The sequence below is a fragment of the Eleutherodactylus coqui genome, chromosome 3, assembly GCF_035609145.1.
Source record: "Eleutherodactylus coqui strain aEleCoq1 chromosome 3, aEleCoq1.hap1, whole genome shotgun sequence".
NCBI lineage: Eukaryota > Metazoa > Chordata > Amphibia > Anura > Eleutherodactylidae > Eleutherodactylus > Eleutherodactylus coqui.
In genome coordinates, this window is record NC_089839.1 from 219,793,616 (window position 1) to 219,810,104 (window position 16,489).

The window sequence follows — 16,489 nt, forward strand, 5'->3', positions numbered from 1 at the left end:
ATACCGTAGACATGTCACACAAAATGGGATTAGATACCACAGACGTATCACACAGGATAGGATTCAGTATTGCAAACATATCACACATGAGAAGCTTGGATACTGCAAATGTATCGACAGAATAGGATTTGATACAGCAGGCAGTATCACACATGAAAAGCTTGGATACAGCAGACGTATCACACAGGATAGGATTAGATACAGCAGACATATCACACAGAATAGGATTTAATACAGCAGACAGTATCACACGTGATAAGCTTGGATACAGCAGACGTATCACACAGGATAGGATTAGATACAATAGATGTATCGTATAGGATAGGATTGGATACAGCAGACGTATCACACAGCATAGGATTAGATACAACAGCTGTATCGTATGATAGCATTGGATACCCGCACGGTCCCTCTGATGACACGCAGTGGCATTCTATGAATGGGAAGCATGCACTAGTAATCACATGACACATTATAGTGTTACATTGTTGCATTCCATCGAGTCACGTGCTGCTGTTACGCGGGATGAGATAGGCCTGAGATGACAGCTGGACTAGACACCGCCCACTTTCATACCATGTGACGGCAGGTAGCAGCCACTCCCTGGGCGGCCTGTGGTCACATGACTTGGGCTTACATTATGAGCCGCTGCTCCAGTGTCCGGGGCTTCCGGTCCGGGGATGGGGGAATGTCCGGTGTACCACGAGCGGCAGCGGCTGGAGCTCTGCGCCATCCACGCCCTCAATAACCTGCTGCAGCGAGCCGAGATCACCCAGCGCCGGGCCGAGGAGATCTGCTGGGGGTGAGCGAGGGAGAGGGACTGTCAGGGAGACATGAGAGGGAGATCACCCAGCGCCGGGCCGAGGAGATGAGACAGGGGAGTGAGTGACTGTCAGGGAGACGGGGAGAGAGACCGCCCAGCGCCGGGCTGAGGAGATCTGCTGGGAGTGAGTGAGGGGGAGAGACTGCCAGAGAGAGAGCACCCAGCGCCCAGGCCATCTACTGGGGGAGAGAGACTGCCAGGGAGGGTAGAGAGGGGTAGTGGGAAGAGATGAGCTCAGAGAGAAGGGAGGGATGAGACCACTGGGGAGATGGGGGAGACAGCGCTGGGGAGGATGAGACCACTAGAGAGAAGGGAGGGATGAGACCACTGGGGAGATGGGGGAGACAGCGCTGGGGAGGAGGAGACCATCAGTGAGCGGGTGGATGATATCCTTGGAGGGTTGAGTCCACCAGAGAGCTCAAGAGGGAGTTAAGGCCGCCTGCAGACGAGCGGGTCGGATCCGGCAGCGAGAATTCTCGCCGCGGGACCCGATCCGAGAGCCTGCAGGGACGAGCGCGTACTCACCCGCGCCTGGCGGCCCCGGCTCCTTCGTGTGCCGGCTGCGGCGCAGACCGGAGCCGGCGGCCGGGTGAGTGCGTGCCCCGCACAAAAATAGGACATGCCGCGGTTTGTTTGCCGCGTAAGATTTTGCGCGGCCAAACCGCGGCCGTCTGCATAGGAGTGCGTATTGTAATGCACTCCTATGCAAACTTTCAGTGGAGGAAATCCCGTGGGAAATACCGCCGCGGGATTTCCGCCCGTGTGCTGGCGGCCTAAAGGGGATAAGGCCATCAAAGAGTGTGGCGCGAGCACGGGGTGGGGGGGGGGGGCGAGGCCTTCGGACAGGGGTGCAGGTGAGATTACAAGTTGTATATTGGGTTTTCTTGATTTGTTTTTTTTTTCCCAGGTTGTCCCCGAATTCTGTGATCAATCCGCACCGCAGCTTCCTGGGAACGGGTAACTATGATGTCAACGTCATCATGGCGGCTCTGCAGACCCTGGACTACGCGGCGGTGTGGTGGGACAAGCGAAGGTGAGGACGGCGCCGCAGGCAGCATCATGTGATTTCTGAGTTGGGGGAGGGGTATTAGATATGGCGCAACGTGTTGTCCGCAGCAGGTGATGGATTATAGAATAGCTGGGCTGTGTGGTATGATGGGGGGGATAACATGGCGGACGTCGACTGGCGGATGCTTCACTAAATCCCTTCCCTTCGCAGGTCTCTGGAGAGTTTGGCTCTGAGTGAAATCGTGGGTTTCATCCTGAACATCCCCTCCCCCATCTCCCTCGGCTTCCTCTCTCTTCCAATTACACGGAAACACTGGATCGCTGTGCGCCAAATAAACGGTGTCTACTACAACCTGGACTCCAAGTTGAAATCTCCAGCGCGGCTCGGGGGCCCCCGGGAGCTGAAGTGAGTGTTGGCCGCCTTATTGTCTGCTTGTGCCCGTCTTCAGGCAGGTTTCTTACTCCCAAGAGACTTGAGGGGACCTGTGCCCCACTAGAGGTACTGCCATGGGGTCCAACGGTCGCCCCTCCCATGGGCACTTGATTTAAAGGGCCTGCTGTCCTTAATAGAGCCTCTGGTCCTTGTGGTAAAACCTGTCTAATGATGGAGTTCTTATGATCTGGTGACTGTGGTCCCTGCTGATCTCAGGGGCCCGTCTGTCGGTGTGATGAGCTTTGATGCTGAATGCGGCATTCCTGGAGCCATTCACATTCCATGTTACTGATGTGTCACATGACTCACATCCCTGTGTATGTATATATATATATATATATATATATATCTCTCTCTCTTCATTGGGACTGATTAACTCTTTATTGTATTGTCATCTACATTAACCACTTGTGTGCAAGACCTTCAAAGAGTGTCCATCTTCATCCCAAGTTCTTCGCTCCAGTCACATCCAAAGCTGCATTAATAACTCCTAGTTTCTTGTCCAATCTCAGAACCAGCAGGGGGCAGTAGAGAGATGAGGACTCCTGCAGACTGACCATCCTCTAATGAGGTGCATTGTAGGAGATGTCATGTTTTGTTACCAGGCTGTTCAAACACGATCTCTCCCACAGAGCGATTCAGGGGGTGCCATGCATTATGGGATCTCAGCTAAGCTGCCAAATGTTGTATCTGACAGCAGCAGAATTGTGAGTGCAGCTCTGGATGTGACTGGAGTATTAAGCAGTTTGTGTTACTACATTGTGACACTAGAAAACTATTGTTGTAGCTGCAACCCGGCCGTCTCCGTCCCTGCAAATACTTCTTTAGCTCTGTCCAAACTGAGAGCAGAGTCCGCGGACTGAATGGCAGACTAGCAGCGGTTCTGGACCATCAGATCCCGGATGGAGGGATTTGTACTGCATGTACAGCTGGTGATGAGGACTAATGAGTTTGAAATGTGAACACGCAGATTGATTTCTGGGTACAAATGTGACCGTGTGGTCTGTGTGGCTCCGCCCCCTGCCCTTATTTTGGAGATGGGAGTAACAAGCTGCCAAAAACAAATGTCAGATATGTTATGGTTGCTGGTGAGCTTGTATGTACTATGGCTGTGTCCTGTATGAGCAGCAGGGGGCGCTGTTGGATAGCTTGTATTCTATACAGATGTCCTGTAGGAGCAGCAGGGGGCGCTGTTGGATAGCTTGTATTCTATACAGATGTCCTGTAGGAGCAGCAGGGGGCGCTGTTGGAGAGCTTGTATTCTATACAGATGTCCTGTAGGAGCAGCAGGGGGCGCTGTTGGAGAGCTTGTATTCTATACAGATGTGTCCTGTATGAGCAGCAGGGGGCGCTGTTGGAGAGCTTGTATTCTATACAGATGTGTCCTGTATGAGCCGCAGGGGGCGCTGTTGGAGAGCTTGTATTCTATACAGATGTCCTGTATGAGCAGCAGGGGGCGCTGTTGGAGAGCTTGTATTCTATACAGATGTCCTGTCGGAGCAGCAGGGGGCGCTGTTGGAGAGCTTGTATTCTATACAGATGTGTCCTGTATGAGCCGCAGGGGGCGCTGTTGGAGAGCTTGTATTCTATACAGATGTCCTGTATGAGCAGCAGGGGGCGCTGTTGGAGAGCTTGTATTCTATACAGATGTCCTGTAGGAGCAGCAGGGGGCGCTGTTGGAGAGCTTGTATTCTATACAGATGTGTCCTGTAGGAGCAGCAGGGGGCGCTGTTGGAGAGCTTGTATTCTATACAGATGTCCTGTAGGAGCAGCAGGGGGCGCTGTTGGAGAGCTTGTATTCTGTACTGATATATCCTGTATGGCAGCAGGGGCTGCTGTTAGTGAGCTTGTATTGTATACTGATGTGTCCTTCATGGGCAGGCAGTAGGGGGTGCTGTTGGAGAGCTTGTATCCTATTTTGAAGTGTACTATATCGTGTATTGGATATTGATGTGTCCTGTAGGAGCAGCAGGGGGCGCTGTTGGAGAGCTTGTATTCCATACTGAGGTATCCTGTAGGGCAGTAGAGGGCGCTGTTGGTGAGCTTGTATTCTTTACGGATGTGTCCTGTAGTGGCAGTAGGGGAAGCTTTTGGAGAGCTTCTATTCGATACTGATGTGCCCTGTAGGGGGCGCTGTTGGAGAGTTTCTATTGGATATTGATGTGTCCTGTAGGGGCAGCAGGAGGTGCTGTTGGAGAGCTTGTATTTTATACGGATGTGTCCTGTAGGAGCAGCAGGGGGCGCTCTTGGAGAGCTTGTATTGGATACTGATGTGCCCTGTAGGGGACGCTGTTGGAGAGTTTCTATTGGATATTGATGTGTCCTGTAGGGGCAGCAGGAGGTGCTGTTGGAGAGCTTGTATTCTATACGGATGTGTCCTGTAGGAGCAGCAGGGGGCGCTCTTGGAGAGCTTGTATTGGATACTGATGTGTCCTGTAGGGGCAGTAGAGGGCGCTGTTGGAGAGCTTATAGTCGATACTGATGTGTCCTGTAGGGGCAGCAGGGGGCGCTGTTGGAGAGCTTGTATTCTATACAGATGTGTCCTGTAGGAGCAGCAGGGGGCGCTCTTGGAGAGCTTGTATTTTATATGGATGTGTCCTGTAGGGGCAGCAGGGGGCGCTGTTGGAGAGCTTGTATTCTATAGGGATGTGTCCTGTAGGGGCAGCAGGGGGCGCTGTTGGAGTATAATCTGCAAGACCTACTTCCTTATACTCATTAACCCTTTCTCCACCTCCACAGAGACTTCCTGCAGAGCTGCATCTCCCGGGGAAGCTGCGAGATCCTTCTGGTGGTGACGAAGGACGTGGAGGACGCTCGGCTATGGATTAATGAAGGTGAAAGAACCACGTGAGCCCCGCCTCCTGCGCCCTCAGCCGGCCTGAGCTCACACCCAAAGACTGTACAGTCCTAAACTAAACGTCTATTTATTGGGGTCCCCCCACTCCCCGTCTTCCTCTTCAGGTCTCCCCCTCGCCCGCACCTCCTGGATGGAGACCGCCCGTCGCTCTGACCTCTGATCTGCACTACTGCGATGCCTTAATGCTTGTCGTTTGTTTTGGTTTTTTTACCAGGTGCTAATATTAATATTACGGTACAGCGCCACTTTTATGCTAATTCCATTAAAGGTTTTTATATATACAAACAGGCTCCGCCCCCTCTGTTTATTTGCAGCTTTTATGTGGATTTACTAAAGTTCTCATTCTGGTTTCTCAGAGGTAATGAAGCGGCAGGTACCCATCATGGTGCCTCCTCTGCTGCCACTGCCCAGCTTGGCGCCCTATGTGTACTCTGTAGGCCACACGTTGTGAATTCTGCATAATGGAAATTCGCTACAGGTCCGCGTTACAATCCACACGTGGTTCTTGCTGCTTTCTCTGCAATGCAATAACAGTGCGCTGAACCGCTGCGAGGCGTGAAATCCATAGCAAACCATCGACTGATATGAATATATAATCCTCGTGGCACGGTGATTCTGCACAGACTTTTTTCCCATACCACGGGGGTGATCTGTTAATGTGGTCTTCCAGGCAGCGCTGACTGTCAGTGCCGGTATCCCCGGACTGGTAGCTGCTGCTGCTGCTGCCGCTTGAAACTGTGGGTGCAGCTCCCATTGATTTTAATGAGACCCCAGCCTGCAATTACAAGCGCCGGCCACTACACAGGTTGGAGCAGCGGCTTCCGCTCTGACCCGTTGTACGCCTGCACTGATGGTTGGCGCTGCCTGGAAATGCCTTCAAAATGTCACGCACCCGGCTTGTGTGGAACTTCTGCAGCGGTTGCTCTACTTGTGAAGGTGGACGATGGCGGATTTCATTGCATAAACTGTGCTGACCCCACACCGTATTCACGGCGAAATCCACATCCGGACGTCCACCGTTTATATCAATGGGAATCGGCGCTGTAGTCTATGTGGCACAGACTTAAATATACGCCCTGGGGTGGGAAGGGGTTCCCGTAAATGGACTACAGCACAGATTTCCATTGACCCCTTAGTGATGCGGATGATTTTGGATGCAAGAATATTTGAGGGATTTTCATCTCCAGTTTTCAAAAGTCATAACTTTATTATTTTTCTGGCAACAGAGCCCCCTTTGGGGGGGGGGGGGGGGGGCTGCAGTTCTTATTGGCACCATTTTGGGGTATATATGACTTTTTGGTCACTTTTATTGTGTTCTTCTGGGAGGTGAAATGTAGAAGAAAAATTCATTTTTTTTTTTTTCACAGCTTGCCATGATGAATAATAAAAAAAAAAGAATAAAGTGTTTTGTTTATTGTACGGGGCCATTACAGATCCAACAATACCAAACGTGGGTTTTTGATTAAAGTGTAGAAAACAGTTTTTTTTTTTAACGCATTTTCTTTGCATTCTTATGTCCCTGTAGGGGACCTGAACTTGTGATGCTATGATCGTACTGATAGTACACTACAGTACTTCTATACCGCAATATAGCTTCTCATAGTGATCGCAGACCTGAATGACATTGTCTGGCGTCCGCTTGCCACGGCAACCCATTGACCCTCTGATTACATAGTGGAGGGCCGATAATGTCAGAGGGAGCACCCTCCCCTTGTGAATCCTTTACGTACTGTGAACGATATTGATCAACTATTGCAGTGGGAGGCCAGCTGAGCCTGTGCCAGCTGTAGGATGTAAATGTATGCCCATTAGCGGGAGCTGCGTCCCAGCCTGGACGTACATTTACTCCCTGCGGCAGAAAGGAAGGCAATAGCACAGTTTTGGATATGGATTTCACCTTGGATTTGACATGGAATCTGCAGTGACTGCCGTCTATGGCTGCAGTGACAACTGATGTTTTTGCTGACTTTGCAGTTTTTTTTGCTGCACCTTCGCATTCAAAAATTGTGAGGTTTTTGTCTTTTAAATTTTTTTTTTTTTCATTTTTTTTTTTTTTTTGCTAATGTTCCCAAATGCAGTGTGAATGCTGCCTCAAAGTATTTTCATGAGCAGCAAACATTCCACAGCAATGTAATGCACACTGACTGATATGGATTTTGGTGCAGAAGTGATGCAGATAAATTCATCATGTGAATTTATTATCCACACCGCAGGTCAGTTTATGCTGCTGATTGTTTCCAGGTTTCATCCACACTGCTGGTACCACTGGTATGCCAACATTCCCCAAGTAGCTTCTTTTTGTCCCACACTTTTTTATTTTTTTTTTGTGTTCATGATTGCAATATCCTTCAACTAACACTAGGTGGTGCTATGTCAGTGGAGAAGCTGTAATGTAACCAGCAGGGGGATTATGTCGCCACCTGGTGGTTGCTGTGGCTTATCGCAGGCATAAATACCAATTAATGCACGGAACAAGTGCCTGATAACAAGACTGAGTTCAGATCCACGCTGGAAACTGTTCTTTTAATATATTAATTGCAATGTACACGAGATTCTATATATGTAATCACATCTCGCCATGGAGGATGTCAGAAATGTTCATTTGTGTCTAGAAATGAAAGCAGGTTCTGCAGTTCTTCATCTTTTCTTCTACTGTGGATTTCATACCTAGTAAAATAGGAAAGGTAAATGTCAGCGCTGCCTAAACCTGGTCACATGACTGCCTGCCCCATGCCTCAGCATCCGCTAGATGAAGTTGCTACTGAGGGGGAAGGTATTTTTTTGAACACCAGATTTCCTGTCTACTGATCATTATGAGGGTGCGTTTTACATGGGTGATTTCTGTGCATTGTGAAACCCATTTTAAATGAGTCTATTAACAAGGGCGACTTATCTCCCCCCTCACTCCTGTTGCAGCAATGCTACGAGATAAACAGGACTGGCTAAAATAGGACGAGCTGCAATCTTTGCTCCTATGGGAGCAAAAAACATTGTTTTTTAAATGACTTTATGCTCATGGGTGCAAGGATGATGTGGTTTTTTTTTTTATTATTTAAAGCTACTCTAGGGAATAATGGGTGATTTTTCACACGTGAAAATCACATGTGATGCAAACTTTGTAGGATAGCAAGTACAATATTGGCCTGAGTGTCTTAGACAGATCTTGCACTCGCCCATGTAAATTCACCCTGGCTCTTCATTGACTTGAGTGTATACCGCCCTGTTTTCACGGCCGGCTGATATATGCGACCCATCTGATGCATTGGTTTCTAATGCATCAGTTCAGATGGGGGGTTTTCCAGTACGTAAAAAGTTGCCCAGCAAAGATAGCGCAAACAGTGCTCTGTCCAGCTGGCAGTTTTTACGCCAGCCTGAAAAGATAGTTCTGGTCCTATCTTTGGTGGCCAGAATATGCCAGCCGGTCCCATAGACTCCAATGAGAGCTGCCGGCGAAGGGAGGTGGGAGGAAGTTTAGCAGCAGCTCTGCTGAACTTCCTCCCAGCCCCTTGCCGTGTGTTGGCAAAGGGACGGGGCAGGAGATTGGCACCCTAGCTCACGCCCCGGCTCTTCCCATTGCAGACAGCCGGCAAGGGGTGTAAAAGGGGTAGGAGTTTAACATAGCTAAACTCTCTTCTCCCCCCGCCCGCCTGCCACTATCCTTGGCTCAGCACATACTTGTCAGACCTAAGGCATCTGGACGAGCGCATAAATGGGAGACGCATCCGTGACTTGGTCACCGCTGCCTCTCATTCATGTGATTTACAGCCACATGAAAGAGCCCTTAGGCTGGCTTTATACGGGTGCATTGCGCACCCAATGAGATGCGTGAAACACTGTAATTGTGCAAAACAAAAAAACCTCTGGAACTCATTAGCCTTTTCCATCAGTGCCTATTTGTTGGCCATGTGCAAATAATACAGCAACATATGCTTATGTGTACATGGGGAAAAAAGGCTTCATACGTTCTGCAACAACGCTACGCTCAAGCATGCACAAATACGCTTATGTTAGGGTGCAGCTGGCGTATTTACACAGACAAGTTTCGTGCATTGTGAGCCGTGCAAAAATAGAACCCATTATTTGCACTGGGGCTCTTTACAGGAGCAGGTTTTTTCTTATGGTGGAAAAATCGCAGTAAGTCATTGTTTTGGGCGATATGACCAGTTATTTCCTATGGGAGTAAAATCATTCAGATCGCCGATGCAGTTTTCACAGAAGTCAAAATCGCTTGTTCTGCGATACATTTTTCTTACAAAACCATTAAACTCGCATTTAAAAGAAGAAAAAAAAAACCTGAGCCCCAACGTCAGTAGCCTGTTGACTCTTTTACGGGTCACGGCTAAACCTGAAAAGCTGCAGCAGAAATTGGCTCCTTGTCATGTGACGGCACACGCAGCTCCGGTTTATTGCCTTGACTCGCTGCCAAGTCATCATCATTTACTAACACTATAATCTACAGGAAAATAACAGGGGAAGAAAGCCGAGCGACTCCTGGCTGAAACAGTCGCTAGGAAAAGTCCCGCTAGTAGATGTGGCGTAGTAGGAGAGTATTTGCACTGCAGCATCGGATACACATGGGTTATTGTGTAACCGCATTCTCGGCAGGTCAAAAAACAAACTGTCCCCCGCCCATCTACCATCGCTATTGAGATCTGAAGACATCTGTATGACGTGAGCACTGCAGGTGGCTCTACTCAGCTGAAGGAGAGGATTTAGAGCACTGATCTGATAATCAGCGCAGAATCTTAGACCCAAGAATGGTAGAAATGGTGAAAAGTCATTTATAAAACAGTAACTGTCTGGGGCTCTGCAGGGGTGGAGCCCTCCATTTGCCTCCGCCCCTGCTTACTACTAGGTTGCTGCTGTTGTGGAGCATACAGAGGGCTTCCCCTTTACATTAACCTGACCTGGGTTCTATGTTCTTATAAGCCTTATGCCAGTTGTTTCTATGGTCTGCAAGTCCTTGAGTCCACACCCACTTGGGCCCACATTAAGGAGGAGTATGAGGGCAGAGATGCCTGCGTATCTTGTCAAGCTTTGTGCATTCTACATACCGGGTTGCTGCAGATCAAGGTATTGCAGCTGCTACCGCAGCACTTCTGTTCGTTGTCACAATCGGTATCAGAGGAGCAAGAAATGCTCTTGGTGCATTGCACCTCGCTGGCAGCCGGGCAGGAGCCGGCTTTTCCTGGAGGGAATTGAAAATAGAGAGGTCATTAATTGTTGGACGCCGCGGTCACTTCATCTTATCGTCTGGTCTGTACTCACCATCTGGGATTTTACAGGAAGTTCCAGCACATGAGGTTATACAACATTTCTCAATGCCGCTACAATTATCGTCGCTGTTGCATGTGGGTGTGCAAGGTACAAGAGTGGCATCACGCTCCTTTGGACACACACCCGGCTTCTCTGAAAGGGTTAAGTTAAAGAAATTAGGTAAGGAAACGATAACTCAAAGCAGCACTGACTGCTTATCCTCTGCTTTGAATTACATTCCCTCTAACTTCCCCTAAAGCTCACTACATACAGATATATACAGGGGGAACTCACTGTATACAGGTATATACAGCCTTCAGTAGGGGAAGTTCAATGTATATAGATATGTACAGGGGGAGCTTACTCCATATAGCTATATATGCAGCCACCACTAGGGGGAGCTCAATGTTAGTAGATTTATACAGCCAGGACTAGGGAAAGCTTTCTGTATACAGGAATATACAGCCACCACTTGGGGGAGCTCACTGTATACAGATATATAGACAGAAACCACTAGGAGGAGCTCACTGTATACAGATATATACAGCCACCACTAGAGGGAGCTCACTATATACATTCACCACTAAGGGAAGCTCATTGTATACAAATATAGGGGGAACTCTCAAAATACAGAGGAGGAAGGTAGATATCACACACATGCCTAATTATGTATAAGGCCCAATGTCCACATGTGGATTGTATTTATAAAATCTGCGTGTGGCCCCCGCACAAGAGATCCATGCGTCTTGCTTCCCATAGGGATGTATTAGCATACGTAGGCATCTAAAAACATGCGGATGTGATTCCTTTCCGGCATGCAGGTCGCACGCATGGGAAGAAATCGCAGCATGCTCCATTTTCCTGCGGATGTGCTGCACGGACGGCTCCGGTGTGAAGCCTATGGAAGCCATCCGTATCCGCGGCACAACCACAGCTGTTTTTCTGCTTTGCCGTGGATACGTGGGATAGCAGGAGATTAAAAATAAGAAAAAGCTATGCACGGCGCATGCGTGCGGCACGCTGCCGGCTTACCCATCACATCCGCCGGCCGGAAGAAAGAAGATCTGGCCTGCACGTCGGAGAGTTCTGCAGCGTCCGGAGAGGTAAGAAAAACGTATTTTCCCTCTCCATGGCTGCGAGCACACACAGATTCGACTACGGGATTCAGCAGGGAAGTATGTGCGTACAAGTCGGCATGAGGCTAAAGTGTGACAGTTGTATTAGGGCTCTTACCCACTTGCGTTTTTTTAATGCTGAGATGCGTTTTTTTAATGCGATTGCCAATGGGACTTTCTAATGTTAACAACGCAACATACAAAAATCGCAAAGCACAAAGTTGTGATGCGTTTTTAACGTTAGAAAGTCCCATTGACATTAGGGTCAAAAAGTGCAGCGATATCGCAGCGTTAAAAAAAAGCGCAAGTAGGTGTGAGCCCTTAGGAAGAGCACATCTCCTGATACATTGGTTGTACCCGGCGGCACCTCTGTGCACCAAACTAAAACCTACACCAGCTCCGAGCGTAGCCCATTAGGTCCCGCTCCCTAACACTAGACATAAAACTTCAAGAAGCCACTATTTTGGCACTTGTGTCAAAGTTGCAGCTTTCTGGCCCCAGAATCATAGTGAAGGCAGTTTCCTCCATATGCCCCACTGTCCACATATGGAAATGAAGTAGAACATGTAACATGCAGTGTCCATATCCTATGTTACTGGTCCCCAATCTATGGCTCTGCCGCTGATACAAAACCACTTACACTAAGGAGGCCTCACACAGGTGTTTGCGCAAAAACTGTAGCGTAAGCGTAGTGTATTAGCGCCATTGTGCATATTACTATACTTTTTCGCTTGCAAGGCAATTTCACATGGGCGCAGGACACAGCCGCACCCCGATTTAAAAGACTATTTGATTCCATATGTGTTCTTTTTTTCCCACAAAATTGCACAGGTATTGAGTGCGTATTTGCGCACCTCCTGTAGACTATTATGGGACGTTTGGTGTGAAAAATGTGCACAGAAATAGAGCATGCTGCGAGTGTGGAATGGGAGTGCAAAAACGAGTAATGAAAACAAACCCATTGAAATTAATGGGCTGTATTATTTGCGTATTGCATGCGCAGATACGCCCGTGTGAGACCGCCCTGAGGCTGGATTCACACAGCCGACTTTCCCATGTGAGTTTTGTGTGTTGTGAGACGCAAACAGCTCACATGGAAATAGAATCCTTTGTTTTCAATAGGTTTATTTCCATGGGCGGTTTTACACACACAGCGATGCTGCGAGATAGAAGAATGCAGCAGCTTCTATTTTTCTACGAGATTGCAGAAAAAAATTTGCCCATTATTTGCTATGGGCAAGGTAAAAAAAAAAAAATCACATCGCACGGGCATGTATATGTGAGTTTCATGTGACTGTGAAAAATTTTTGGTATTAGAGTCACGTGATTTTCACACTTGCAGTAAAAATCATGGGTTAAAAATGCAATATCAGTCTCTGTTTTTTGGACTGATCTCACACTCACCAGCCTGTTCCAGCAGTCACTGTCTGATCTGGTGCAGCAGCTTCTACTCCCCCACCGCACACACATTCACTACCAGCCGGGGTCATTGTGTTACTTTTACAAGGACAAGGAGATAAGCATCTCAATAACTCCTCACACCACTGATCTCAATCTGAAATAAAGGATCAGCTGAGATAAGACCCCTCCCTGTCTGACTTGTTCCCTCTAGTGGGAGGCATTGGGGGTCTTTTAGGTTTGTAGGTAGGACCCACCCTGCGTAGGATCAGCTATCTGAGCTCATCACTTCATACAGTAACTTTCTACCCAAACAGGAAATTAGCAGAACATTTCTTCCCTCCAAGGAGGGGGCTCTGTGGGGTCTCTAGAGGGTCTTACCTGCATAGACACACGTCAGTTCCACCAGGACTCCGAGCAGTAGGATGAGCTTCATTGTGCTGCTCTCCGTCTCAGTAGACATCAATCCCTGCAAATCATCCCAATAGTATTTAAATGCACGGATAGTAGGGGTGGAGCGGCCCGGGGTGGGGTCTACGGATGGGGCGGCCCCAAGCACCTGCAGCCAAGAGAAAGTACAGGAAATACTTCAGAAAAGTTTCTCACCTGAGACAAAATGTTCACTGTTGTCAAATGAGCTAAAAGGAGAGCGAACAACTTGTCTCAGGGAAGGCGACACGATCAGAGGCGTAACTTTAAGCTGCAGGGCTCCATGCTAAATCTGTAAAATGGCCCCCAACTAAAATACTTTATTCATAGTAATGGTCTCCTTAAATGCAGGGGTGCCCCAAGTGTGAAGTGGCGCCCCCCACTCTAACGCCACAAAAAATACTCATAGAAGCACTGAAAGCTCCAATACACAAAATAACCAAGACATATTTGAAGCATTGACACTTGTCTGAAGTGAGAGAGTAATAGTGCCCCTCTTAATGGCCCCAGTTAATAATAGTGACCCCATTAGTGGCCACAGTAGTAATAGTGACCTGGCTGCTGCTCACTACAACACTGCTCTCAAACATGCCCTGGATGAAGCAGTGCCCCCCAGGACCCGAGCCATCTAATGTAGAACGCGGCAACCCTGGCTCACGCCTCAAACACGCTTCATCCGGCGGTGCTCTAGAAGTGCTGAACGGCTGTGGAGGAAGTCGCAAACGTCCGCAGACTTCCTCCACTACAAATTCATGCTCAGAACCTACAACCTCGCCCTCCACCACGCCAAACAAGTCTATTTCACCCCTCTAGTCTCCTCATTATCGCACAACCATAAATGTCTCTTTGATACTTTTCACTCCCTTCTCAACCCTAAACCGCAGCCCCCTGTGACGGATCTCAGTGCTGAAGAGCTGGATGCTTACTTCAAAAAGAAAATTGATGACATCCGTCAGGAAATAACTTCCCAACCCCAGACTAGCCCTGACCCTAGTCTTGTCAGTACTGCATCTAGCTCCTGCTCACTGTCTGTACTCAGACCAGCGACAGAGGAAGAAGTCTCCAAATTGCTCTTCTCTGCTCGCCCCACCACCTGCGGTAGCGACCCCCTCCCCTCACACCTCCTCTGTTCCTTCTCCCCAGTGGTCATCTCCCATCTCACCACTATATTCAACCTCTCTTTGACCTCTGGCATCTTTCTCTCTTCTTTCAAACACGCCATCATATCCCCACTGCTAAAGAAGCTGACTCTGGACGCGACCGATGCTGCCAACTACCGACCCATCTCAAACCTCCCCTTCATCTCCAAACTATTAGAACGCCTGGTTTACTCCCGCCTTGTAAGCTATCTATCAGAGAACTCTCTCCTAGACCCCCTACAGTTTGGCTTCAGACCTCAACACAGAAACTGCCCTTACAAGGTTATCCAATGACCTACTGACAGCCAAATCGATGGGCGATTACTCCCTACTGATTTTCCTCGACCTTTCTGCAGCATTTGACACTGTTGACCACAAACTCCTCCTCAGTATGCTCCGCTCCATCGGCCTGAAGGACACTGCTCTCTCCTGGTTTTCCTCCTACCTATCTGACCGCTCTTTCAGCGTCTCCTTTGCTGGCTCTACCTCCCCTCCTCTTCCTCTTGCTGTTGGGGTCCCCCAGGGCTCGGTCCTCGGCCCCCTCTTTTTCTCTATCTACACAGCCCCAATTGGACAAACCATTAGAAGATTTGGACTCCATCACCACCTGTATGCTGACGACAGCCAGCTATACACCTCTTCCCGTGACATCTCTGCACCTTTCCTCCAAAACATCATCGACTGTCTGTCTGCTGTCTCTAACACTATGTCCTCTCTCTACCTAAAACTAAACCTCTCTAAAACTGAATTACTGGTATTTCCACCCTCCACTAACTAACCTCATCCTAACATCTCCATCTCAGTTTATGGTGCCACCATAACTCCCAGACAACATGCCCGCTGCCTTGGGGTCATATTCGATTCTGATCTCTCCTTTACCCCCTACATCCAATCTCTTGCCCGAACATGTCAGCTGCACCTCAAGAACATTGCAAGAATCCGCTCTTTTCTCACTGTGGACACGCTAAAAACACTTACTGTTGCCCTCATCCACTCTTGGCTCGATTATTGCAGCTCGTTGCTGATCGCCCTCCCCTGCACCAGACTCTACCCTCTCCAATCCATCCTGAATGCGGCAGCCAGGCTCATCTTCCTGTCCAGCCGCTACTCGGACGCCTCTGCCCTGTGCCGGTCACTGCACTGGCTGCCCGTTAAATGCAGAATTCAATTTAAACTCGCTACCTTCATCCACAAAGCCCTCAACGGCGCTGCACCACCATACATTGCCTCCCTCATCTCAATCCATCAACCAGCCCGGGCTCTCCGCTCTGCTAATGAAACCAGACTGAGCGCCCCTCTAACTCAAACTTCTCATTCCCGCCTCCAAGACTTCTCCAGAGCAGCACCGGTCCTCTGGAACGCACTACCAAAGGCTATCCGAGCAATCCAGGACTCGCAGAACTTCAGGCGTGCTCTAAAAACACACCTCTTCAGGGAGGCATACCGAATTCCCTAAACAAACCCCTCTGTACTCCACCTGATAACATGCTCCCTGACCTATTGACTGCAATCCCTGCTAGCCATCATAAACCGCTCCTGCAGTCATACCGATCCTGCCGTCACACGGCCAAATATCTGACCATTGTCTATGTGTATAGAATCCCTCACTCTCCACCTCCCCATACAGTGCACATCTCCAGCCCCTTTACCTTCTGTATCACCCCATTACTTGTAGTATGTAAGCTCGTTGGAGCAGGACCTTCACCCCTATTGTTTCCATCAACTGATTACTATGTAACCGTGGTTCTGTAATTTTTGTACTTTTTGTCTTACTGTATTCCCCCTGTCTATGTAAGCGCTGCGGAATATGTTGGCGCTATACAAATAAAGATATTATTATTATTAGTGACCACCAAAATAGTTTCAGTTGTAATACTGAACCCGTTAAGGGCACCAGTAGTAATATTGTTCCCCATAGTGGTTACAGTAGTAATAGTGACCCCCATTAGTAGTCCCAGTAGTGTCTCACATAGTGAGCGCAGTAGTAATAGTGATCCTCGTAGTGACTCCAGAAGTAAGCGTGAACCCCAT

The 16,489-nt window shown here is 48.7% G+C and overlaps 2 protein-coding genes across 2 annotated transcripts; one reads left to right on the top strand and one right to left on the bottom strand.

The window, feature by feature from the left end:
* The first annotated feature begins 609 nt into the window (after positions 1 to 609).
* JOSD2 (Josephin domain containing 2) lies at positions 610 to 5,402 on the top strand. Its single transcript, XM_066596939.1, has 4 exons — positions 610 to 802; positions 1,731 to 1,856; positions 2,043 to 2,237; positions 5,004 to 5,402. The coding sequence occupies exons 1-4, from the start codon at positions 681 to 683 to the stop codon at positions 5,113 to 5,115; spliced, it is 555 nt and encodes a 184-aa protein (XP_066453036.1). The 5' UTR covers positions 610 to 680; the 3' UTR covers positions 5,116 to 5,402.
* Positions 5,403 to 7,625: 2,223 nt separating this feature from the next.
* LOC136621441 (waprin-Phi1-like) lies at positions 7,626 to 13,427 on the bottom strand. Its single transcript, XM_066596940.1, has 4 exons — positions 13,272 to 13,427; positions 10,390 to 10,530; positions 10,176 to 10,309; positions 7,626 to 7,788 (listed from the first exon to the last, which is right to left on the bottom strand). The coding sequence occupies exons 1-4, from the start codon at positions 13,351 to 13,353 to the stop codon at positions 7,783 to 7,785; spliced, it is 363 nt and encodes a 120-aa protein (XP_066453037.1). The 5' UTR covers positions 13,354 to 13,427; the 3' UTR covers positions 7,626 to 7,782.
* Between the last annotated feature and the right edge of the window lie 3,062 nt (positions 13,428 to 16,489).